At 47.8% G+C, this 26,977-nt stretch overlaps 1 protein-coding gene and 1 long non-coding RNA gene across 3 annotated transcripts in view; both read left to right on the top strand.

Annotated features, from left to right (window-relative positions):
• The first annotated feature begins 210 nt into the window (after window positions 1–210).
• Window positions 211–26,977, top strand: part of pkig (protein kinase (cAMP-dependent, catalytic) inhibitor gamma) — a 28,522-nt gene continuing 1,755 nt past the window's right edge. For both annotated transcript variants that reach the window (XM_084479645.1, XM_084479646.1), the window contains exons 1-2: window positions 211–362; window positions 25,841–26,025. In XM_084479645.1, coding sequence (XP_084335771.1) covers window positions 25,869–26,025 — 157 coding nt within the window. In that variant the 5' untranslated portion in view covers window positions 211–362; window positions 25,841–25,868. The remainder of the gene's footprint in view (window positions 363–25,840; window positions 26,026–26,977) is intronic.
• LOC311359515 lies at window positions 1,817–8,077 on the top strand. Its single transcript, XR_014638244.1, has 3 exons — window positions 1,817–6,787; window positions 7,183–7,324; window positions 7,476–8,077. It is a non-coding gene; the product is annotated as an uncharacterized lncRNA (long non-coding RNA).

The raw sequence follows: 26,977 nt of genomic DNA on the forward strand, positions 1-26,977 counted from the left end.
GGGTAGTAATGCTAAATGTAAATGGTTAATTTGTATTTGTGTCACAGTCTGGGACCTCAGAGTAGGAGAGACAATGCGATACAGAACTCAAGAGGCGTGCTCTGATTGGCTTGGAAACTCCAAAGGCGTGCTCTGATTGGCTGGGAGACGGCGAACTCCATTTTGGAAACAGCTGTTTGAAGACGTCACCTCTGCTGTGCTCGGCGGGGAGCCTCCAGCGGGCTGAAGACCTCCTGGTGGAGCTGACGTCCTCCTGGTGGAGCAGCCTCTCGTCTTGCTAGCGGGGGATCTGGAAAACAAACGGGCCATTGATGTCATTTGGACATTGTAACAAGTGGATAACAAGATCCGTCCGAATTAAGGTAAGTGTCCGTCTTTTGTTACATACTGATGGAGGACAAGACACAAGCTGTGTTGGTTCAGGTTGAAGGCTACAACACGCAGTCTCTGGGACCGGGTCCGTCCCCGGTCCTGTCTCCGGGTCTGGGTCTGTCTCCCGGTCCGTCTCCCGGTCCGTCTCCCGGTCCGTCTCCGGGCCTGTCTCTGGGTCAGTCTCAGTGACCGTCTCCGGGACAGTCTCCGTCACCAGGTCCGTCTCTGGGTCCGCTCCGGGTCTGTCTTCACTCTCCGGGTCTGTCTTCACTCTCCGGGTCTGTCTTCACTCTCCGGGTCTGTCTCCGGGACCTCCGTAGTCACGACTCGGTCATCCCACATTAGAGGGAAACACAAGGGCATTAAAACGATGCGCTGCATTTAATACAAGATCACAATGATGAGTGAAATATAAGGTAACGTTTGTTTGCGTCTCCACGCCGTCGTGATCTAGAAGACATGGTGGTAATTTCCCACGCCATGGTAATTTCATACAGGCTCCTCTTGGATGTTTTGATGCATTCATCATCGTTCTTGTGGACGGGGCTCTCTGATAGGCACGCATCTCTCCCACCACTGTCAAATATTAGTGGGGTGTATATGGGCCAACGATTGTCTGCACCCCTTTGTGTGAGGTTGTCGTCTTGCTTCCTGTACCCCTTATGTTTTGGTCTGTTGATTTTAGCACACAAGCCCATCTCAAGTAGTAGACAGACAGACAGACAGACAGACGAAACCGTTCTAAGTCTTTCTCACACAAAAGATATGTTTTCTTCCCATCTTGAAACCAATCTATTAATTGCAATCCATGTATTCCTCCTGGTCGATACAGAAGAGCTATTGTTGTTTCGACCTTTCAGAAATAAAACTACTTTTGGCTGAGAAGCTTTTAATTAGAAGGAGCCTTGTGAGGACGATGTCTGAAATTTCTGCATGCTGGCAGAGCACCCTACTTTTAACAGTTAACAGATACTGGGCCCTCCCAGTATCCGTTTATGATACAATGCCATTTCCATGATACATTGTACTGATACAGTACTTTATAATGTTGACATGTATCTTGAGTTTGTCAGAAGAACAATGTGTCTACTAAACACATTGTATCATGGAACACGTTCTTGTTTCGCTCTGGGGTGGATGCTCCAACAAAAATACCTTCTGGTAAACTATTGGACTCAAGCAGACTTATTCATGCACTTTAGTCATGTAGGCAATGTTTATTCTCAGAGCCTACTCTACAATAGCCTGAGGCTCCTCTTTAAGGGCCACCATGACATTGATGGTATGATAATATTGTTAGTCTTCTTGTGGTAAGGGTGTAACCATTCCATGAAGCATTATCTTTAACTTCATAATATCATTGTTACCTCCTGCCGTGACTGTACCAACTACCACCCTGTACCACAGACACAGACAGACAGAGGCCGTAATATGCAGACCTATTATTTCCATCTGCTGATTGCGCTAAAGCTGAATCATTGTGTTCTACATCCATCACTCAGTCTGATGCTTCACTCAGATATGAACTGATGGCTGTTAGACTGCAAATACGAGGACATGTGGTCACAGTTCCTGGTAATCTGTGGTCGTACATTAACAAGAGTCTCACAGTGGCACCATTATTCTCCTCCTCCTCCTCTAGCTCCTCCACCAGATGAATCTGGTCATATGTGCTGCTGATGGGCAGCCCAGTGAACAGTGAGGTGATTATCCTGAACCCCTTATCGTTGCTCTAGATGCCGTGGCTGCATGAGGGCTCTGGTGTCACGGCGCTGTTGTCCCTTTGCTAAGCAGCTTTTTCCTCTGTGCTCAGCAGATGTTGATGTCATTTTTAGGATCATTACTTTAGTGTAAAACATTTTCCTATTGTGTTTGAGGATGTTTTCTCACTGATGGCGCACTTCATTGTTTTAATATAGGAGATGGAATTCTACCCAAATAATTGGTCATTCACTTTCCGTTGCACATCTCATCCAGATTTTGTCTTCTGTTCCAAGAGCCTGTCCTAAAAAGTCATTTTTTAACTTTTTTAATTTGTATATTTTTTTCTCTTATCCGGTGATGGGTTCCATCTTGAAGGACAATTCTGGTATTTTGAACATTGAGGCCCATTTCTGGTTTGTCTAGGATGAAATAGAGGTTGACACCGTTTGGTTAGTGGTGTTCCTTAATGTTCCAAATCAAGTATTGTAGCGAAATACAGTTTCTGTTGTGTTTTTATTTGGCCCATTGCAACGGAAATGAACACCACTAACCGCTCGGTGAGTTGCACATTCCTGAAAACAAATGTTTAGGGTTGTTTTAAGGACAGGTTTGTTAGCCGTAGCCAGCCATTCTGAAGCTGGTAGGGGCGATTCGAAATCAGCCAAATACCCGAGACAGGACCAATAGTAAACATTTCGCTGTCAACCACTCTATTCCATCCTAGACAAACCAGAAAGGGGCTCAATGTTCCAAATACCAGAATTGTCCTTTAAGTGTGGGTTGGATTTCCTTGTCCCACGAGGGCCTTCAGCCTCGCCCCATGACAACACCATGTTGTGTAGAAACAGCCCACCACGAGGCCTCAGCACCACTCTAAAGCCTGGGTCGGTCAGCTGTTGACTACTGAGATCCAGCGCCATTATTCTCTCCCTGCCACTCGCCTTTATGTGACGGGGATAGTGTTGCTCCACGTTGACTAACTGGGTGGGGTATTGTGTGAACACTCGCCCTCCCTCCCCCGCACACCCGCCGTCACGCCAGCAAATGACACCCACGTTCTCCTGACCGTGTGGGAGAAGAACGTGATGCAGCGTCTGAGGCGCTGGAGTTACTTCACACGCAGCCCTAATCGTAATGGAGAGGAAGGAAGTTGGCCAACTTGTGCGTGAGTGCGAGTGTGTTGGCTACACAGCGCTGAGTTAGCTCTATGAGAGCACACAGGCCTAGATACTCCTGCCGTCGCCTAGAGTAGGGGCTTGAGGGAATCAATGAACAAACTGGGGACTGGAATAGATATGGCTCTGTTTAGCTCGCATAACAAAGCGGGAGCATTCCTGCTCTCTTCTGTTTCTTGGCCTGTCCACTGTCCCCTTTTCTTCCGCCACCCCCCTCTCTCTCACTCTTTTCTTCCTCTCTCCCCCCTCCTCCTGCTCCCTCTTGTCCTCCTACTTTTTCAGCCCGGCCTCCATTGTGGAGTGAGCCTGGGAAATGATGGGGGCACATACAACACGGACAAACAAAGGGCCTGCTTCCTGCTGGGCCTGTTTGATGTGTGGGCAGCCAGCCTCTGGAGGAGCCCGGAGGGCTGCAGCTCTGAGACAGGAGTGTGCTTGGGTTTACCGTCTGGGAAGAAGCTATGGTGATGCATCATTTCCTGTGTGGGGGTGTCATTTATTTAGCAGCTCACAGGCCAGTGGACCTTGAGGCGTGGGAGAGGGCCTAGTTTGTGAGGAACGCTCTACTCTGGTTGACGAGGCGTGGCCGTGCCAACTTCCATCGAGACGTGGTGGTATCATGCGGCCTGCTAGTAGACATTGGTTGTGTGTGAGGTTCTCAAGTGGTGTGTTGTTGAGACATCATTGACTCGAATGCTTCCAGACAATGATGGTCCAAACAAGCCAATGCTATTTTGATGCCAACACATGATGCATTTCCCCTCCCGGACAGGTGGCTACGCGGCAGTGGTCATGTTTAGTAATGGCTCTGTCAGTCCAGGCACCTGCTCCTCCCCCGCCCTGTGTGTGGTGCACAGGCTCAGTGGCACACACCCGTCACCCCCAGCCAGTAATCATGGGGGGGGACAATGATTATGACAAGCGGATACAGTGAGGCCCCTATCCTGTGTCCTGGTGGCTAGCCTGAAAATCATCCTGAGTTTCTATTTAGTTTCACTTCCTAATTCAGCAGCTGGGTGAGTGGAGCAGCAGAGAACAGCACCCTGGTCATGTGGACTGTGTTTCGGTTCTGTATGGTGGGAAGACATGTATCTGTCTTGATGCATTAGCTTCACCAGGACATTGGGTGTTGATATGCTTAGTAAAGTAATTGGATCAGATAACCAAAGTCTAACAAATATAACAATTATTAATATCTATCAAACGCAATGTTCTTTTAAACATTTTTGGTTCATTATTTTAACAAGCATCGCAGCGCTTGAATAACAGCTATGATTGTGTTACCATTCTTAAAGTTGTATTTAAGATTCTTAATGAACTCTTCTGCTCGGTAGCTATCATTTCATGTGGCCATTTCGCCCTGGAAATGTCTGTCTACATAAAAGGGTTTAGTGACAGACGGGTCAGGTGGCAGCATGAGGGCTGGTTGCTCTCATGCTGGCCAGCTGCAGCCTAGCATACCAGAGCCTGAGGGGCCATATAAGGGGAGAGAGGGAGACGTTTGGTCATGTGCACTGAGGTGGAGTGGTGCAGGCCCTGTTCTGTTTGCTCTTGTGGTGGTGAATTATCGCCTGGATACTAGATGCTCTCATGGGCTTTCTTTCCTCGTGCTCATTCTCTCTGTTGGTTCTGATCTTAAATCTGCACAGCAGCCATTAGTCCAAACAGGTTAGGTGTAGCAGGTGGAGCCCTACTCGCTGTTCTCTCCAGTGAGGAGAGGGAGGAAGATCCTCCTTCACATTGTTGTGAATATAAAAGGTCAGACCAAAACACACCTGAGTGACAGGGGCCGTCCTGCGAACCTCGACCCTACGTCATATCCCGCCCCCCTAAACCCCCGTTGATTGATTCTACATGTCTGAGCGACAATGTCATGATCTTAGGTCATGATCTTATATATGTATATGTGTGTGTGTGTGTGTTATCGGTTATTGTATTAGGGCTGGGTTCAAATAATCAATTTTCTGATTTAAAATCGATCTTCATTTGAATGTTCTGATATAGATTAATCTTTTAATATAGCCTTTTCCCGTGGATGCGTGAAGTCTCAGAAGACAGAGAAGAGCTGGACAAAAGCAAAGCCATATGTAGGCTGTGCAAAATGGAGGTGAAATATTGTGGAAATACCACAAATCTACAAAACCATTTAAAGAGACATCACCCAGATATGCAATCTGCAAAAACGCCCGATCCGAAAAAACAAACCCAACTGGAGCAGGCATTTGGGTTTAAGTTAGCATCCAATTCTCCACGTGCCCAGAAAATAACTGAGGCTGTCGCAACTTTCATATGCAAGGATATACGCCTGTACAGCGTTGTTGAAAATGATGGCTTCCGAAGCCTCATTAATATACTAGAATCACGCTACGTTTTACCGACACGCAAACATCTGAGTGAAGTGGCAATCCCAAACCTGTATGTTAAACACAGCGGCGCAACTTCACATAATCGGCATAGAGAGTCGCCCTCACTTGTGACAGCTGGACATCCAGAGCAATGGATTCCTACCTGACAATTACTTCTCACTATATCGACGATGACTGGACTCATGTCATGTTTTACAGACTAGGGCAATTGAAACTAGCCACACGGCGAGTAATCTCGCTGAACTGTTGTCTGCGGCGATAAAAGAGTGGGAGTTAACAAACAAAGACCCAGCCATCGTAACTGACAATGCTGCGAATATGGTCCGTGCTGTGGAATTGATGGAGCTGTTGCACATCGGCTGTTTCGCGCACACAGTAAATTTAGCCTCACAAGCAGCTCTCAAAGTTCCAGCTGTTGCGCGCTTGCTTGGCCGAGTGAGGCGCATTGCTTCATTTTTTCACCGTAGTACTACTGCAAGCCACAAGCTCAAAGAGAAGCAAAGGATACTGGATCTGCCTGTACATAAGCTGGTGGTTGATCTGTACATAAGCTGGTGGTTGATCTGCCTGTACATAAGCTGGTGGTTGATCTGTACATAAGCTGGTGGTTGATCTGTACATAAGCTGGTGGTTGATCTGCCTGTACATAAGCTGGTGGTTGATCTGTACATAAGCTGGTGGTTGATCTGTACATAAGCTGGTGGTTGATCTGTACATAAGCTGGTGGTTGATCTGTACATAAGCTGGTGGTTGATCTGTACATAAGCTGGTGGTTGATCTGTACATAAGCTGGTGGTTGATCTGTACATAAGCTGGTGGTTGATCTGTACATAAGCTGGTGAGTGACGTGGTGACCGGTGGAACAGTGCGCTGGAGATGCTGAAACGCTTCCTGGAGCAGCAACCAGCGATCTCGGCAGCTCTGCTGTCACCTGAAGTGCGCAGGAACGAAAGCGATCTGTGCACTCTGACAGAGGCTGACATAACGGTCGCAGAAGATGTGGTGAAAGCTCTTGAGGCAATGAAGGCAGCCACACTGGTAACGTCTGAAGAGAAGTCCCCAACTCTAGCCGCCATTGCGCACAGCTGCTGGAGGAGATGAGCAGTGTCCCCACGACTCCACAGTGATTAAGGACCTCAAGACTGCTGCATACAACAACTTGAATTCAAGGTATGCTTACTTTGTGTGTGTGTGTGTGTGTGTGTGTGTGTGTGTGTGTGTGTGTGTGTGTGTGTGTGTGTGTGTGTGTGTGTGTGTGTGTGTGTGTGTGTGTGTGTGTGTGTGTGTGTGTGTGTGTGTGTGTGTGTGTGTGTGTGTGTGGAGTTATAATGGCCAGAAAAATATACATTGAGCTTTGTTTATAAAATACAAAAGACAATGCAATGGGTTTCTAGCAAAGGCTAATTTGTAACCCCTGTGCTTGGTTATTTTACATTATAAAATATTAAAATACATGGTGTGTGTGTGTCTATGCATGCATGTGTGTGTAACTATGCATGCTACATGCATGTGTACATCCAATGCAGTGATATAAAAGTGATTTAAATATGTGAAATCTCTTTAAGATATGTGGCCCTGAAGGACAAGCTGTCCGTAGCGTCAGCATTAGATCCTCGCTTCAAGGCCCTGCCTTTCAGGTCTGATGAGGCCAGTGACGACACATCGTCTAGACTGATGACTGAAGCTGCTGACTTGGAGCAAGTGGAGGTGTCTAATGTTATAGAAGTATAAAGTATTAATATACATTCTAAATAGTCTTTTTCTTTGTTTTAGCATTATTAAACAATTTAATTCCCCAGTGAGTTCCCAATTGATTTTCCAAATAAGTTTATTCCTGAATATTTTCATCTTTCAACAGCAAGAGTCTGATGGTGATGGAGCTGAGGAAACTGTTCCTGTACAGCAGGAAGACAACTCCCTTGGTCCTGTTGAAGTGGAAGATGCCCCTACTCCACCAAAGAGGTCAAAGGACTCTTCTGCATTGATGGCTCTCCTTGGGCCAGCCTACACGCCAAAAGAAGCCACGGTACCACAGAAAACTCTGACTGAAAAGGCACAGGAAGAAGTGAACAGGTACAGGGAAGTAACACCTGTTCCCTGAAACCCACTGACCTGGTGGAGGGTGCATGCAGGGGAGTATCCCCTTTTGGCTCGCCAAGCAAAGCGCTATCTTTGTATCCCCAGGACCAGTGTCCCTTCTTAGAGAGTTCTCACCGCTGGCGATATTGTTACTGCACAAAGGAGCTGCCTCACTCCGCAACATGTAGATCAGCTCCTTTTCTTGCAGAAAAATCTTACAATCTCCAAAAAGTGAAAAAGCAGTCATGAAGGGGTTTTAGTTTCATGGACTTTACAGTTTACAATGTCCAGAGGTTTTACAAGACTGTTAACATGTAAAAAAAAAAAACTGATTTCTTGCACTATTTTCAAAGGTAATTCAGAGGCCTTTTCAATTTCTGATTGTTGGTTTACTTTAACTTATTAATTTATGGTTGTTTGTCTCTTTTGGTCATTTATCTTCTGATACACACTGTATTTACTGTAGTTGATTGCAGAAAAGTTTTGTGAGACAATCACAGCAAAGTGTATGTCAGCCTGACAGTCATGTTTAATAAAAAGTACATTAACGTTACTGCTTTGGGGTCAATTCTTAATGTAAACATTAATATTTTTAATAATGCACCAGGTTAGAGGGTTCCTTGTACAATTTACAGCATTAGTTCTATGAGAATCTATTTCATATCCAAGCAAAATTGGTATTGTAATATCCCTAACCGAATCAATATTGAATCGATTTGGAGATTAAATCGAATTCAGACCTTGTGAATCGGAATCGAATCGATTCGGGAAATCAGTGGCGATACCCAGCCCTAATCGGTATCGCTATCGGCTTTTAGAAGCTAAAAGTTATCGGTTATCAGTATCGGTTGAAAAAAAAACTTATCGTGCATCCCTAGTTTCCACCGAGCGGTGCGGTTTGTGCGGCTCGGTTTGCTTATATTGGCGTTTCCACTGCCAAAAGTTGGGCCAAGTCCCGAAATAAACGCGCTGAGCCTTCCTATTTTTCGACACTCCTCTGTTGGGTTACCAAGCCGTCTGAAAGGGTGGCGAAAACGTGGAGCTACACGCGCCGTTATTCTGAAATCACTTTAAAAAGATCCTGTTTGGTATGACCAGGTCACTGATATCTTTGCAACACAAACAGCGAGGAGGATTGACGTGATCTTTAAATCAATCTTAATTGGCTTACCACCATGACCAACATTCTGAAACATCCACATTTGCCTCAAACAATGTTAGGCTTACAGCCCATGTCAATAGTTGATGAAATGATGTTCTTGTTGTTCTTTTAATTGTTTGTTACTCTGACCATTCTGTTTGATATTGTGGAAAGGATGTTAGTGAATGATTCAGAGCATGATGAATTTTAAATGGCATCACCTTTGGTCTTGTCTTAATTTTTCTTAAAATAATTGTTGCTGAAAATAAACATAGCCAAATTACAACCAAAAGCTTCAATCATTGAGGGCAAAAATAGGCCCAATGATAGGCCCAGATTTTTTTATTTAGTTTTACAAATCAAGAGTAGGCCTGATTTGAGTAATTGGCTTTGCATCCTTTCCTTCTGCCCTTGTAGTCCAAGACATGCTGCCCACCAGCTTTCAAAGTACAACGCTGCCACTGGTGGATTTGTATACATTTTATGGCAACCAATGTGCGCAAGCACGCAGTCCTTCCTCCCTGACTTTAAAAACCACCAGCCGCCACTGCCACAGACCAATTTCATTTAGAGCAGGAAAATCTGCTGCTGCAAGGAAAAGTTGCAGTGTAGGTTTAAGCAAGCATCCTTGGGTGTTTAAGGGATTTATATGAATTACTTTTGAAATATGCACAGCATTGCACGGTCTTGCTGTGCGTGCAATACAATGTAAAGTTCTGTTTGTTTGCGAGCTGGTTTGCTAAAGAGGCTAATGTAGCTTACAATAACAATGACTAGCCAATGACATGACACAATCACAGTGCTACGAGACAGGAAATGATGTGCAGCGCAACTTGTGTACGAGGCATCTGGAACACACCAGAAGTTTTCCTCTTAGATCTCTTTTGTGTTATTCATTGGTTCTCTAGTTGCTGGCCCACAGGAGCTGATGCTAATAGCGTGCGTCAGGCTTCTCATCTCTCTGGGTGATGTGATGGGCCTTCTGGCGCAGGGGATCAGTTGGTTGCAGGATAATTAGGACGGCAATTAGATGGGAGTAGCATACAGCCAACTCTCTAACGCCCCCTCACGCAGCGAGAGGACGGGGAACAACATCAGTGTTGATGCACTGAGTAGGGGGCGTTGTCGGCACTGACTTTGCAGAGCCCAAAGGCGAGGTGCTGTATGGCTGGTGTCCAAGCTGCCCTGTAGACCTGACCTGACCCCGGGGCCCCTCCTGACCCCCGGGGCCCCTCCTGACCCCCGGGGCCCCTGCTGACCCCCGGGGCCCCTCCTGACCCCCGGGGTCCCTCCCCTCCTGACCCCGGGGCCCCTCCCCTCCTGACCCCGGGGCCCCTCCTGACCCCCGGGGCCCCTCCTGACCCCGGGGCCCCTCCTGACCCCCGGGGCCCCTCCTGACCCCCGGGGCCCCTCCTGACCCCGGGGCCCCTCCCCTCCTGACCCCCGGGGCCCCTCCTGACCCCCGGGGCCCCTCCTGACCCCGGGGCCCCTCCTGACCCCCGGGGCCCCTCCCCTCCTGACCCCCGGGGCCCCTCCTGACCCCGGGGCCCCTCCCCTCCTGACCCCGGGGCCCCTCCCCTCCTGACCCCGGGGCCCCTCCCCTCCTGACCCCCGGGGCCCCTCCCCTCCTGACCCCGGGGCCCCTCCCCTCCTGACCCCGGGGCCCCTCCCCTCCTGACCCCGGGGCCCCTCCTGACCCCGGGGCCCCTCCTGACCCCGGGGCCCCTCCCCTCCTGACCCCGGGGCCCCTCCCCTCCTGACCCCCGGGGCCCCTCCCCTCCTGACCCCGGGGCCCCTCCCCTCCTGACCCCCGGGGCCCCTGCTGACCCCCGGGGCCCCTCCCCTCCTGACCCCGGGGCCCCTCCTGACCCCGGGGCCCCTCCCCTCCTGACCCCGGGGCCCCTCCCCTCCTGACCCCGGGGGCCCCTGCTGACCCCCGGGGCCCCTCCTGACCCCGGGGCCCCTCCTGACCCCGGGGCCCCTCCCCTCCTGACCCCGGGGCCCCTCCCCTCCTGACCCCCGGGGCCCCTCCCCTCCTGACCCCGGGGCCCCTCCCCTCCTGACCCCAGGGCCCCTCCCCTCCTGACCCCGGGGGCCCCTGCTGACCCCCGGGGCCCCTCCTGACCCCGGGGCCCCTCCCCTCCTGACCCCGGGGCCCCTCCCCTCCTGACCCCCGGGGCCCCTCCCCTCCTGACCCCCGGGGCCCCTCCTGACCCCCGGGGCCCCTCCTGACCCCGGGGCCCCTCCCCTCCTGACCCCCGGGGCCCCTCCCCTCCTGACCCCGGGGCCCCTCCCCTCCTGACCCCCGGGGCCCCTCCCCTCCTGACCCCGGGGCCCCTCCCCTCCTGACCCCGGGGGCCCCTGCTGACCCCCGGGGCCCCTCCTGACCCCGGGGCCCCTCCCCTCCTGACCCCGGGGCCCCTCCCCTCCTGACCCCCGGGGCCCCTCCCCTCCTGACCCCAGGGGCCCCTCCTGACCCCCGGGGCCCCTCCCCTCCTGACCCCGGGGCCCCTCCCCTCCTGACCCCGGGGGCCCCTGCTGACCCCCGGGGCCCCTCCTGACCGCAATATGACCGCTATACGCAACCCCGGATAAGCGGATGATGATGAGGAGGATGAGGATGAGGAGGATGAGGATGAGGTGGAGAAAACAGTTCCCACGAGATCTCTGATCGTTCAAGAAGCAATGGGAGAGGCAGGACATATTTCCCGCGAGAACTTACTGACAGTTGATTGATTTGATTGATTGATTTTATTTGACCATTTTTAAAATAGAAAATATGAACAGCACTCTGTGTCATCATTAAAATCCATAAATAGTCAGGGATGACACAATAAAGCCTGAAGGCTTGTTTCCATTGTGCTCCCTGTGTGGCAGGAGAAGAGAAGAGAGTTCTCATAACAACTCTGATCATTCTCGCAGCATGGGGGGTGGGGCAAACTTATAACCACGAGAACTCTGATCATTCTTGCAGTATGTGGGATGGGGCTAACTTAACAATTTGAAAATGACCACCAGACAGGAAAATATTTGTTGCCACTGAGGTTCTGTCACAGATCTTTGAGGGTGTCCTCCTGATGAGACTACAGCCACCCAGGCATTTTGACCCTCCTGTGGTTTCTCAAACACAATTATACCCCCATGTCATATCTCAACCACCAAGGACTGACATGACATCCACAAATGGAAAGCTGCTGATCCCCAGTTACAAGACAGGGTAGACTGACTGCAGCTGATGTCATCTAGATGGTTCCAGGCCCCACCAGATATGCTAGCAGCAGTCATATACAAGACCACCTGCATTAGAACTATGTTATTTTTTACTAAGAATAAATACATTGCTATATTTTAATATCAACATAAAGCCCTGCAAACACCAAAACATAATTTGTTTTTCATTTTAGGTCAATGAATGAGATAGTACAGTGATTTGCATATTTCACAATAGTCATTATACAATCAATACTTGATGTATAAGGGGAGGTTGGGGCAGTCATGTATTTACTTGGCTATAAAGATGGTCAGAAAGAAAACGAAAGGCCTAAAGTAGCTGAGAGAGAAACTTGGTTAAGACTTTCAGTTACAATCATTTTCTGCATGTTTAAATTGCTCGGGTCAAATTTACCCTAATCATCAAAGTTGTAAGTTTATTTGAACATAATAGGAGGATTAAGTAGTTTTGAAACCAGTTATTTTACACTTTTACTTGAGTAAAAAGCTTGAGTTGATACTTAAACCCTAGTATCTATACTTCTACCTGAGTAATGAATGTGAATACTTTTGACACCTCTTAAAATGTTTAGTTAGTAGGTGTGTTTAAGACACACTGTGGAGACTTAAGATGTTTAGTTAGTAGGTCTGTTTAAGACACACTGTGGAGACTTAAGATGTTTAAAAAACGTTTGCAAAAACGCATCTAGCTGTAGAAACTAGGGGTGGGAATCTCTTGGCACCTCATGATTCGATTCAGATTCAGAGGTCAACGATTCAATTATAAAACGATTATCGATGCATCTCGATTCATTCATTTTTTATGTACATTTCCATGCAGGATTTTCAAAAATATATATATACTGTACATCTGACTTTGCTACTTTGCTAATCACTTCCTACTTGTGTGATGATCATTAACCCGCAGGCAGAAAGGAGTTTTCTGTAGCGCTCTGCAGCAGGCGAACAAATTTAATATAAAACTTTAAAAAAGAAAACTATATATATATATATATATATATATATATTTTTTTTTTTTATTATAAAATTTGTTTCCGATTTATAAATTTTTCTGCATTGAGACAGAATCGTTCTAGAGAGAATCGCGATGCATCGAAGAATCAATAATTTTTCCCACCCCTAGTAGAATTGCTGTAGTACATATTGAAGGCCACTGTGTGGCGCTGGCTCTCCACCAATAAAAGAAGAAGACGAGGCGGAGCATGCGCATCAAGCCCGCGCGCTGTATACTAGCATACTGTATACATGCAAGCAGTTGTTAAACCCTTTAGATTGCAAAGAAAATACTTTTTAATGTACAATTAGTAATTACATTTACCAAGGGGCTGTATCTAAAACTACAAAAATAATACAAATCAAACCAAAAATATTGCACAGAACTCTAACGTTGGCCAGCTGGTGGGGGGGGGGGGCGATGACGTCATCGTTTGTGTATCAGGCGTCCACACGAATCCAAACACGAAAACGCATAGGGACGTTTTTTATCTTATTCACCCTGGGACCTTGTTTCAAAAAAGTGTGTTTTCGGGCACCAAAAACGCCGGATCCGTCTGGACAATCGGCCCAAACGCACAAGACTTCTGCATTTTCACAAAAAAATTGTTTCTGTGTGGACTGGGCCTAAAGTTGTTTAGTTAGTAGTAGGGATGCACGATAACATTTTTTTTTTACCGATAACCGATAACTTTCAGCTCCTAAAGGCCGATACCAATACCGATAACACACATGCATACATATATATGTTCATACGCTCAGACATCAGTAGAATCAACGGGGGGTTTAGGGGGTCGGGCTTGCAAGGGGCGGGATAAGGACGGCCCCTGTCACTCAGGTGTGTTCTGGTCTGACCACAGACAGCAACGGAGGCAGAATGGGCAGAACTCATCGCGATCATCTTAAATGTTGCTGCAGAGATGCATCATATATTCTGTTGCATCCACAACATCCGCATTGATCGATAAAAGATTGGAGCATGAGTTACAGACAAATAGAAGAAACGAAGAAGAAGAAAGGCGTTGCGAATGACTGCGTTACCGGAGAAAGATAGCATATTTTTTGGCTTCATTTCACATCTAACAAACACTGGGACAAATGTAGTTGATTTCTGTGTTTAACTGAGAAAACAGGGAATGGAAGGACGGGGCCCTATAATGTGCAGCTAACAGTTGTCAATAATAAGTGTTACGAGAGTAGCGTGTGTGCGCGGGAATGGCAGTTTGTGTGTGAGTGAGTAGACGAGCAAGGAGAGCGAGTGGTAGCGTGTGTCAGTTTAGTGAAGTAATGAATGAGTCCGGTTGTGACTGTGCAAACGTGTACTGTAAAGTTAGTGAAACTAAGAATACGCAGCCTGTCAATAGTAAAAAAGTGAAGGGTGTTACCCCCGAGAGAACAGCGACCCTGGAGGGAACGTCTCCCCTGTACTCTCGACTATGGTCTGGGAGCCGACAGCAGGAAAGGTGTAACATAATAATAAAAAAACATTTTCTATATACGCTTGCAGCTGTGAAATGTATTGTAATTGATTGGATGATGTGTACTTTCAGGGTCACGATAAGACCTATCAGTTCGCGTTATCATAGTGGGGGCACTGAAATTATATAAGCTATGTTATCAGGGCTATTCGTCATGATATCAGACTTATCAGAATGACGTAATCATTTCTGTTATAGGCCCGATAATTATTGTGCACCCCTAATTAGTAGGTGTGTTTAAGACACACTGTGGAGACTTAAGATGTTTAGTTAGTAGGTGTGTTTAAGACACACTGTGGAGACTTAAGATGTTTAGTTAGTAGGTGTGTTTAAGACACACTGAGGAGACTTAAGATGTTTAGTTAGTAAGTGTGTTTAAGACACACTGTGGAGACTTAATTAGGCCCTGTCCACACAGACGAAAAATAATTTCCCCCCCGTTTTCCATTAGCCTGGCTCCGCCCGCCCACCTACTTCCGCCCAAATTTCATTTTCCCTTCAGTAGTCAGTCTGGGGCTGGGGCTTGTTAGTGGGATTTTGCCCGAACAAATTTCTGTATGACCAATCAGCGAACAGAGGAAGTGGCTGAGAACGATGACATCGAAGTAGCGACGTATTGTCAATGACAAGACCCAGCCTCGACAGTTGACTGCAAACATTATCTCTGTCCTTACTATAGAATATTAATGTAGAATTTGTAATTGTTCCTTGAACTCTAAAATTAGATGAACAAAACCTGCAGCTATCGTTGACCGACATCTTCACGCTTCATCTTGTTTTGTTTGTGTACACAGCCTGCGCATGCGCGCAACGTAGTTTTCGGCCGGTCCCGGCGTATGACATACGTCACGACCAAACGCTATTGCGATTGGTTATGGCAGATCCAGAGTGGCACTGGGCAGATCCAATAGTTTTAAACTTCAACAGACACCCGCCTCCAAGTGAGTGAACGTTTGCCAATTACAGCAGTTCCAGACCTTCTGTACAAATGAAATGCAGTACGATGGTCTGGTAGCTAGTTAGCTAGTGGCTAGTTTTCCATTGCAGCGTTTCAGGAATTCCTCCGTAATGATGGACTAACGCATCTAGCTGTAGAAACGCTGTAGTACATATTCCAGGCCTATATGTGGTGCTCTTTCTCCTCCAGATGAGGCGGAGCATGCACATCAAGCCTGCGCGCTGTATACAAACATACAGTCGAGGAGGAGAAACCGAAGAACAACAACAGCAGCAGCAGTTGTTAAATCTTGTAGGTTGAGCAGAAAATACTTTTTTTTAGGTAGTTAGTCATTAATGTGTGTTTAAAACGCATTGTGGAGACTTTTTTAGTTGTTTAGTAGGTGTGTTTAAGACACACTGGAGACATTTCCCATGACCCCCTCACCACGGTGCTTGAGAGATGACTTGATGATTAAAACCTTTAAGACACTTTTAGTGCCTAAGTGTCTTACATTAAGTGCATTCAACAATGAAGATGCATTGCCCTAAAACAGAGCAGTGCATTGTCCTAAAAGTGCAAGAATAATGCGAGTACATAAAAAAATGTGTTCCATCATCTGTCATTATAATCAAATAATTGTAACATTCTTCACAAACTGTCCTCTTGAAGACATGGCAACACGCACACGGTAGCTCAGGTGGATCTGGACTGTTGAGGTTCCCCTGGGGGTCGCCCCCCTCCACCCACAGTAAAAGACTTGAGTGGAAACACCTGAGGGTGGGGAGGGCCTTAATGGACACTTTGTAATGGGCACAGCGTGATGCACAGCAGTGGGTGTGCTCTCTGCAGATAATGCTCCAGTTTATTACACCCAATCAGGCCTAAAAGGCTTTGGAGGAAGGAGCTGTAATGGGCTGGGCTCAGAGTGGCTGACTCATGCTCCCTCCTCTTTTCTATTGATTTTTTTGCTTCTTTTTTGTTCCAAATGTCCGGCATGCAGCGCCCTCTTCACCTGCCCTGCCCGGGAGTGCAGAAGTGGTGACCCGGGCGCTCTTCACCTGCCCTGCCCGGGAGTGCAGAAGTGGTGACCCGGGCGCTCTTCACCTGCCCTGCCCGGGAGTGCAGAAGTGGTGACCCGGGCGTGCCGCGGCCTTCCAGCAGTAGCACGCCTCCCAGACTCTTTCCTCTTTCCGCTCCCGTCACCTTCAACAAAGCGTTGTTTGATGTGCTTTTGTTGTGGTTCCAGATAATGATACATGCGTCTCTCATTCCCGCGGCTATCCTGCCCGCCTCCTATTGCTTTTGGAAACCTGGTCCCTTTATGTTTTCACAGCAACAGTCATCACTGTTTTTGTTGTTAGTTGACGCTGCAGTGATATTTTCAAATGCATGCTTGGTGCCGCCCCTCGAGTTTGGCCGTTTTCATTACTCGTTGCCAGACTACTCTTAAGCGTAATGCACCTTTTCGCCAGCAGGTGGCACAAATGAGTACAATGAGTTCAATGAGTAGTTATGTGTATGTGTATGCATTGCCTCACTTTTAAGTTGGTTTGTATAAAAAAAACCCTGCTTGAAACATGTTATGACAACATACCCTATCATCTAGATCTAATGGAGTGTACAACTGTTCAGGTTGGGTTACACCATTCATTAGCATTATGCCTGGTTTAATATCTTAACATGGCCTCCTTATTCCATATCTCTGAGCGGTGATCAATGGGACTGACTTTAGGACCTCCACACTGTGGACTTGATGCTGTTGTGTTAGGGTTAGGGTTTGCATGCCGCCCTAATGTACAGTCTGATGTGGTCGGGGTCGGTAGGAGCTACCCCTCTGGAGCGCCTGCCGTCGTCCTGGGAGTGTTTACACGCTCAACCTTTATTTACAGTCTTAAAAACACTATCATTGTTTGTAGTCTGCTTTTTGTATGACAAGGGAACAATCTCCATGGTTAAAAATAAAGATCTATTGTCACCCAGCAGCCATCAAGCAGCGCCACGTGACTCCCACAGCAGGGCTGTGCAGAGCGTAGTTTAAAGGGTTAACATACCCGAGTTCCCAGCTGAACTCAACATAGCAAGCAGTTGGCCATATAGACACTAGTGATTGACCGATATTATCTATAGATTTATTTTTTTCGCAGATTTTATTTTATTTTTTTTATTTTTTCCCGGCATGATTTACAGACAGTTCAATAAATGTTCCTTTTTTAAACTGAGACTTGTACCATTTGTTATCATCATCATATATGGCTCCAAATATCGGCTGAAGAACATCAGTACCGGCGTTTCAGTCTTCGGGCTAAGGCCGATGAAAAGAAATTGGCATCGGTATCGGCCCTAAAAGATCATATCGGTCGATCCTTAATGGACACAAAATCATACATAAAAAACAAATCATCACCCAGCACCACCATCATAATCTCACACACACACACACACACACACTCTGCACTTTCTGTTCAGCCACAGCAATGCACCTAGAGCCAAGGGAGGGGCCTCAGAGGGGCCGTCGTGGGAACAGAGTGCCCTGGGTCACAGCGTCATCACTGAGGCACATTCCTGTCTCTGTCTGAAGAGGAAACGGCAGCTTCCTTTAAGAACAAATGGAGCCCAGCTGCATGGCCTGGTGGCTGACCAGGGTTTGTAATGGTTTATGTGGTGCTTGGTGCTCAAGGGTAAAAGAAGTCCTACTCTAACCCACTCAGTTCCACATCCTGCAGGCCCTTGTTCCTGTGACTACGTCCACTGGCCCTTGTTCCTGTGACTACGTCCACTGGCCCTTGTTCCTGTGACTACGTCCACAGGCCCTTGTTCCTGTGACTACGTCCACTGGCCCTTGTTCCTGTGACTACGTCCACTGGCCCTTGTTCCTGTGACTACGTCCACAGGCCCTTGTTCCTGTGACTACGTCCACTGGCCCTTGTTCCTGTGACTACGTCCACTGGCCCTTGTTCCTGTGACTACGTCCACTGGCCCTTGTTCCTGTGACTACGTCCACAGGCCCTTGTTCCTGTGACTACGTCCACTGGCCCTTGTTCCTGTGACTACGTCCACTGGCCCTTGTTCCTGTGACTACGTCCACTGGCCCTTGTTCCTGTGACTACGTCCACTGGCCCTTGTTCCTGTGACTACGTCCACAGGCCCTTGTTCCTGTGACTACGTCCACAGGCCCTTGTTCCTGTGACTACGTCCACTGGCCCTTGTTCCTGTGACTACGTCCACTGGCCCTTGTTCCTGTGACTACGTCCACTGGCCCTTGTTCCTGTGACTACGTCCACAGGCCCTTGTTCCTGTGACTACGTCCACTGGCCCTTGTTCCTGTGACTACGTCCACAGGCCCTTGTTCCTGTGACTACGTCCACTGGCCCTTGTTCCTGTGACTACGTCCACAGGCCCTTGTTCCTGTGACTACGTCCACTGGCCCTTGTTCCTGTGACTACGTCCACTGGCCCTTGTTCCTGTGACTACGTCCACTGGCCCTTGTTCCTGTGACTACGTCCACAGGCCCTTGTTCCTGTGACTACGTCCACTGGCCCTTGTTCCTGTGACTACGTCCACAGGCCCTTGTTCCTGTGACTACGTCCACAGGCCCTTGTTCCTGTGACTACGTCCACTGGCCCTTGTTCCTGTGACTACGTCCACTGGCCCTTGTTCCTGTGTGATTACGTCGTAGTGTTACGTCGTTGTTACTCTGACCGTTCTGTTTGATATTGTGGAAAGGATGTTAGTGAATGATTCAGAGCATGATGCATTTTAAATGGCATCACTTTTGGTCTTGTGTCTTCATTTTTCTTAAAACAATTGTAGCTGAAAATAAACATAGCCAAATTACAACCAAAAGCTTCAATCATTGAGGGCAAAAATAGGCCCAATGATTGGCCCAGATCTTTTTATTTAGTTTTACAAATCAAGAGTAGGCCTGTTTTGACTAATTGGCTTTGCATCCTTCCCTTCTGCCCTTGTAGTCCAAGACATGCTGCAATGCTGCCACTGGTGGATTTGTATACATTTTATTCACATAATTATCCCTCCCTGCTATTTTGGAGTTCACCAAAACACCCTGAAACAACTTTTCACATACATACATACGATTCTCACATACGTATGCCACCATACGCCACTAACAGTGCAAGCAGGCCAATGGCAAGTCAATAAATAAACAAACACACACACACACACACACACACACACACACACACACACACACACACACACACCACAAGTTTTCCGGCTCTTGGTGAGCTGATTCAAATGATCTGGCTCCCTGAAAAGAGCTGAAATTCCCATCACTGCTATCAGCCAAACAAGAACTTCATGGGAATAAGGTCAGCACGAGGGTCACGTGACATCAAGGAGACGCACCTCAGGTCCCCTTTCAGGAAGTAATGCACTCCTTGTCTTCATCACCCTGGGGCTGCTGGGTGGTGTTCTGCACCTCTCAGCTGGGTGGTGTTCTGCACCTCTCAGCTGGGTGGTGTTCTGCACCTCTCAGCTGGGTGGTGTTCTGCACCTCTCAGCTGGGTGGTGTTCTGCTCCACTCTCAGCTGGGTGGTGTTCTGCACCTCTCAGCTGGGTGGTGTTCTGCTCCACTCAGCTGGGTGGTGTTCTGCTCCACTCAGCTGGGTGGTGTTTTGCGGCGGCCAGTATCAATGACCCAATAAGGTACGGCCCGGCAACAGGAAACAGGAAAGAAGAGAGATGACCTGCTAATGAAGCTAACTGTGCAGGAGCGTCCTCCTACCCTAACCCTAACCCTAACCCTGGGCTCCAGGCCTAACCCTAACCCTAACCCTGGGCTCCAGGCCTAACCCTAACCCTAACCCTGGGCTCCAGGCCTAACCCTAACCCTAACCCTGGGCTCCAGGCCTAACCCTAACCCTGGGCTCCAGGCCTAACCCTAACCCTAACCCTGGGCTCCAGGCCTAACCCTAACCCTGGGCTCCAGGCCTAACCCTGACCCTAACCCTGGGCTCCAGGCCTAACCCTAACCCTAACCCTGGGCTCCAGGCCTAACCCTAACCCTAACCCTGGGCTCCAGGCCTAACCCTGACCCTAACCCTGGGCTCCAGGCCTAACCCTAACCCTAACCCTGGGCTCCAGGCCTAACCCTAACCCTGGGCTCCAGGCCTAACCCTAACCCTGGGCTCCAGGCCTAACCCTAACCCTGGGCTCCAGGCCTAACCCTAACCCTAACCCTGGGCTCCAGGCCTAACCCTAACCCTGGGCTCCAGGCCTAACCCTAACCCTAACCCTGGGCTCCAGGCCTAACCCTAACCCTAACCCTGGGCTCCAGGCCTAACCCTAACCCTAACCCTGGGCTCCAGGCCTAACCCTAACCCTAACCCTGGGCTCCAGGCCTAACCCTAACCCTAACCCTGGGCTCCAGGCCTAACCCTAACCCTAACCCTGGGCTCCAGGGCTGGGCTCCAGGGCTGTGCCCGCGGCCGGCCCCTTGGGGTTGGCCCATCTAAAGGGACGCAGGCTGGCAGAGCAGCTGGGAGGCTGCAGATTCCAGGACAGCTTTTTGACGAGTCTTTCTTAATCAGGACGGCCAATTAGCACAAATGTCACTGGTGCCATTCGTCACGGTGCAAAAATAGAAATGGCAATTAAGGAGAGCTCGGTTTTTCTCATTTAATTATTAGGTCACTCGTCCACTCCTGCTCTCGGAGTCTGCGGTGTTAGGGGGGCTGGGACCCTGCTGAGATCAACCTAAAGCAGTGTTATTATGACCAGTGTCTTAACAACTCCAACCAGTATACCATCAGTGTTTCATAGTACCAACCAGTATAACATCCAGTGTTTATAATACCAACCAGTATAACATCCAGTGTTTATAATACCAACCAGTATAACATCCAGTGTTTATAATACCAACCAGTATAACATCCAGTGTTTATAATACCAACCAGTATAACATCCAGTGTTTATAATACCATCCAGTATAACATCCAGTGTTTATAATACCATCCAGTATAACATCCAGTGTTTATAATACCAACCAGTATAACATCCAGTGTTTATAATACCAACCAGTATAACATCCAGTGTTTATAATACCAACCAGTATAACATAATACCAACCAGTATAACATCCAGTGTTTATAATACCATCCAGTATAACATCCAGTGTTTATAATACCATCCAGTATAACATCCAGTGTTTATAATACCAACCAGTATAACATCCAGTGTTTATAATACCAACCAGTATAACATCCAGTGTTTATAATACCAACCAGTATAACATAATACCAACCAGTATAACATCCAGTGTTTATAATACCAACCAGTATAACATAATACCAACCAGTATAACATCCAGTGTTTATAATACCATCCAGTATAACATCCAGTGTTTATAATACCAACCAGTATAACATCCAGTGTTTATAATACCAACCAGTATAACATCCAGTGTTTATAATACCATCCAGTATAACATCCAGTGTTTATAATACCATCCAGTATAACATCCAGTGTTTATAATACCAACCAGTATAACATCCAGTGTTTATAATACCATCCAGTATAACATCCAGTGTTTATAATACCAACCAGTATAACATAATACCAACCAGTATAACATCCAGTGTTTATAATACCAACCAGTATAACATCCAGTGTTTATAATACCAACCAGTATAACATAATACCAACCAGTATAACATCCAGTGTTTATAATACCAACCAGTATAATTAAGCAATAGATCACGACAGGCTGTGGTATACGCTCATTATACCACAGTTAAGGGGCGTTGTCCGTCCCGACGCGCAGCGGAGGGGCGGCGACCCCCTTCACTGGTTCATGGTCCAGACTCCTCCTATAGGTTCATGGTCCAGACTCCTCCTATAGGTTCATGGTCCAGACTCCTCCTATAGGTTCATGGTCCAGACTCCTCCTATAGGTTCATGGTCCAGACTCCTCCTATAGGTTCATGGTCCAGACTCCTCCTATAGGTTCATGGTCCAGACTCCTCCTATAGGTTCATGGTCCAGACTCCTCCTATAGGTTCATGGTCCAGACTCCTCCTATAGGTTCATGGTCCAGACTCCTCCTATAGGTTCATGGTCCAGACTCCTCCTATAGGTTCATGGTCCAGACTCCTCCTATAGGTTCATGGTCCAGACTCCTCCTATAGGTTCACTGCATTGCAGCCCCTCCATCTCTGGAGTCCATCTCGTCATGTGCTCTGATGAACGGACTCCAGAGAGGGGCCCGCTCCCTCCAGAGAGGGGCCCGCTCCCTCCAGAGAGGGGCCCGCTCCCTCCAGAGAGGGGCCCGCTCCCTCCAGTGAGGGGCCCGCTCCCTCCAGAGAGGGGCCCGCTCCCTCCAGAGAGGGGCCCGCTCCCTCCAGAGAGGGGCCCGCTCCCTCCAGAGAGGGGCCCGCTCCCTCCAGAGAGGGGCCCGCTCCCTCCAGAGAGGGGCCCGCTCCCTCCAGAGAGGGGCCCGCTCCCTCCAGAGAGGGGCCCGCTCCCTCCAGAGAGGGGCCCGCTCCCTCCAGAGAGGGGCCCGCTCCCTCCAGAGAGGGGCCCGCTCCCTCCAGAGAGGGGCCCGCTCCCTCCAGAGAGGGGCCCGCTCCCATCTCTTCATGTGCTCTGATGAACGGACATTTCAAAAACAAAACAGCGGGCCTATTCTTTGCCAGCTCTTTTGTAAAGCAGTGTCTTGGTTTAGTGTTTCTGTGTTGTGTGTTTCTGTTGTGAAGCAGTGTCTTGGTTTAGTGTTTCTGTGTTGTGTGTTTCTGTTGTGAAGCAGTGTCTTGGTTTAGTGTTTCTGTGTTGTGTGTTTCTGTTGTGAAGCAGTGTCTTGGTTTAGTGTTTCTGTGTTGTGTGTTTCTGTTGTAAAGCAGTGTCTTGGTTTAGTGTTTCTGTGTTGTGTGTTTCTGTTGTGAAGCAGTGTCTTGGTTTAGTGTTTCTGTGTTGTGTGTTTCTGTTGTGAAGCAGTGTCTTGGTTTAGTGTTTCTGTGTTGTGTGTTTCTGTTGTGAAGCAGTGTCTTGGTTTAGTGTTTCTGTGTTGTGTGTTTCTGTTGTAAAGCAGTGTCTTGGTTTAGTGTTTCTGTGTTGTGTGTTTCTGTTGTGAAGCAGTGTCTTGGTTTAGTGTTTCTGTGTTGTGTGTTTCTGTTGTAAAGCAGTGTCTTGGTTTAGTGTTTCTGTGTTGTGTGTTTCTGTTGTAAAGCAGTGTCTTGGTTTAGTGTTTCTGTGTTGTGTGTTTCTGTTGTGAAGCAGTGTCTTGGTTTAGTGTTTCTGTGTTGTGTGTTTCTGTTGTGAAGCAGTGTCTTGGTTTAGTGTTTCTGTGTTGTGTGTTTCTGTTGTGAAGCAGTGTCTTGGTTTAGTGTTTCTGTGTTGTGTGTTTCTGTTGTGAAGCAGTGTCTTGGTTTAGTGTTTCTGTGTTGTGTGTTTCTGTTGTGAAGCAGTGTCTTGGTTTAGTGTTTCTGTGTTGTGTGTTTCTGTTGTGAAGCAGTGTCTTGGTTTAGTGTTTCTGTGTTGTGTGTTTCTGTTGTGAAGCAGTGTCTTGGTTTAGTGTTTCTGTGTTGTGTGTTTCTGTTGTAAAGCAGTGTCTTGGTTTAGTGTTTCTGTGTTGTGTGTTTCTGTTGTAAAGCAGTGTCTTGGTTTAGTGTTTCTGTGTTGTGTGTTTCTGTTGTGAAGCAGTGTCTTGGTTTAGTGTTTCTGTGTTGTGTGTTTCTGTTGTGAAGCAGTGTCTTGGTTTAGTGTTTCTGTGTTGTGTGTTTCTGTTGTAAAGCAGTGTCTTGGTTTAGTGTTTCTGTGTTGTGTGTTTCTGTTGTGAAGCAGTGTCTTGGTTTAGTGTTTCTGTGTTGTGTGTTTCTGTTGTGAAGCAGTGTCTTGGTTTAGTGTTTCTGTGTTGTGTGTTTCTGTTGTAAAGCAGTGTCTTGGTTTAGTGTTTCTGTGTTGTGTGTTTCTGTTGTGAAGCAGTGTCTTGGTTTAGTGTTTCTGTGTTGTGTGTTTCTGTTGTAAAGCAGTGTCTTGGTTTAGTGTTTCTGTGTTGTGTGTTTCTGTTGTGAAGCAGTGTCTTGGTTTAGTGTTTCTGTGTTGTGTGTTTCTGTTGTAAAGCAGTGTCTTGGTTTAGTGTTTCTGTGTTGTGTGTTTCTGTTGTAAAGCAGTGTCTTGGTTTAGTGTTTCTGTGTTGTGTGTTTCTGTTGTGAAGCAGTGTCTTGGTTTAGTGTTTCTGTGTTGTGTGTTTCTGTTGTGAAGCAGTGTCTTGGTTTAGTGTTTCTGTGTTGTGTGTTTCTGTTGTGAAGCAGTGTCTTGGTTTAGTGTTTCTGTGTTGTGTGTTTCTGTTGTGAAGCAGTGTCTTGGTTTAGTGTTTCTGTGTTGTGTGTTTCTGTTGTGAAGCAGTGTCTTGGTTTAGTGTTTCTGTGTTGTGTGTTTCTGTTGTGAAGCAGTGTCTTGGTTTAGTGTTTCTGTGTTGTGTGTTTCTGTTGTGAAGCAGTGTCTTGGTTTAGTGTTTCTGTGTTGTGTGTTTCTGTTGTAAAGCAGTGTCTTGGTTTAGTGTTTCTGTGTTGTGTGTTTCTGTTGTAAAGCAGTGTCTTGGTTTAGTGTTTCTGTGTTGTGTGTTTCTGTTGTGAAGCAGTGTCTTGGTTTAGTGTTTCTGTGTTGTGTGTTTCTGTTGTGAAGCAGTGTCTTGGTTTAGTGTTTCTGTGTTGTGTGTTTCTGTTGTAAAGCAGTGTCTTGGTTTAGTGTTTCTGTGTTGTGTGTTTCTGTTGTGAAGCAGTGTCTTGGTTTAGTGTTTCTGTGTTGTGTGTTTCTGTTGTGAAGCAGTGTCTTGGTTTAGTGTTTCTGTGTTGTGTGTTTCTGTTGTAAAGCAGTGTCTTGGTTTAGTGTTTCTGTGTTGTGTGTTTCTGTTGTGAAGCAGTGTCTTGGTTTAGTGTTTCTGTGTTGTGTGTTTCTGTTGTAAAGCAGTGTCTTGGTTTAGTGTTTCTGTGTTGTGTGTTTCTGTTGTGAAGCAGTGTCTTGGTTTAGTGTTTCTGTGTTGTGTGTTTCTGTTGTAAAGCAGTGTCTTGGTTTAGTGTTTCTGTGTTGTGTGTTTCTGTTGTAAAGCAGTGTCTTGGTTTAGTGTTTCTGTGTTGTGTGTTTCTGTTGTGAAGCAGTGTCTTGGTTTAGTGTTTCTGTGTTGTGTGTTTCTGTTGTGAAGCAGTGTCTTGGTTTAGTGTTTCTGTGTTGTGTGTTTCTGTTGTGAAGCAGTGTCTTGGTTTAGTGTTTCTGTGTTGTGTGTTTCTGTTGTGAAGCAGTGTCTTGGTTTAGTGTTTCTGTGTTGTGTGTTTCTGTTGTAAAGCAGTGTCTTGGTTTAGTGTTTCTGTGTTGTGTGTGAATACGATCCCCTCTCCCTGCTCCCCCAGGTGTTATGAGAGCGCTGGTCATGGCCAGATGATGGACGTGGAGACGTCTTACTCAGACTTCATCACCTGCGATCGCACCGGACGCAGGAACGCCGTGCCTGACATCGCAGGGGAGGGCGGGGCCGCGGCCGGCAGCACCAGCGACCTGACCAAAGACATGGCCCACATGGACCTCAAGAACACAGGTGACCAGTACAGCCTCTACACACTGCAGACCAGTAGAGCCTCTACACACTGCAGACCAGTAGAGCCTCTACACACTGCAGACCAGTAGAGCCTCTACACACTGCAGACCAGTAGACCAGTAGAGCCTCTACACACTGCAGACCAGTAGAGCCTCTACACACTGCAGACCAGTAGAGCCTCTACACACTGCAGACCAGTAGAGCCTCTACACACTGCAGACCAGTAGACCAGTAGAGCCTCTACACACTGCAGACCAGTAGAGCCTCTACACACTGCAGACCAGTAGAGCCTCTACACACTGCAGACCAGTAGAGCCTCTACACACTGCAGACCAGTAGAGCCTCTACACACTGCAGACCAGTAGAGCCTCTACACACTGCAGACCAGTAGAGCCTCTACACACTGCAGACCAGTAGACCAGTAGAGCCTCTACACACTGCAGACCAGTAGAGCCTCTACACACTGCAGACCAGTAGACCAGTAGAGCCTCTACACACTGCAGACCAGTAGAGCCTCTACACACTGCAGACCAGTAGAGCCTCTACACACTGCAGACCAGTAGAGCCCAGACTCTACTCTTTGTTTTAATAGATATGATGGTTTGGTAAAGACCTATGAATTGATTCAGAGAGAAGGAACTCTCGGTCAATGTGATGTATTTCAGTAGTTGGATGGGTGTTCATTTTTAGACACGCCTACTTTCAGTGTTCTCCAACATGACCAAACCGGAGGTTTGTACTCCTAAACACCACTCCGCTATTCCTGTTCCCAGCAGCATGATGGCTCCCAAGCCAGCTGTTGGATTATACATGTCTGGGTCGTCTCCATTTCATCCTTATTGTCAGGCTGGCGAGCAGCGAGCAGCGAGCAGCGTGACGGCTGGCCGCACAGCCACGGAGGGCCCGCTGCCGTCATGTGATAGGGGCCACGGAGGGCCCGCTGCCGTCATGT

Source organism: Micromesistius poutassou (genome assembly GCF_964030765.1).
Source record: "Micromesistius poutassou genome assembly, chromosome: 15".
NCBI lineage: Eukaryota > Metazoa > Chordata > Actinopteri > Gadiformes > Gadidae > Micromesistius > Micromesistius poutassou.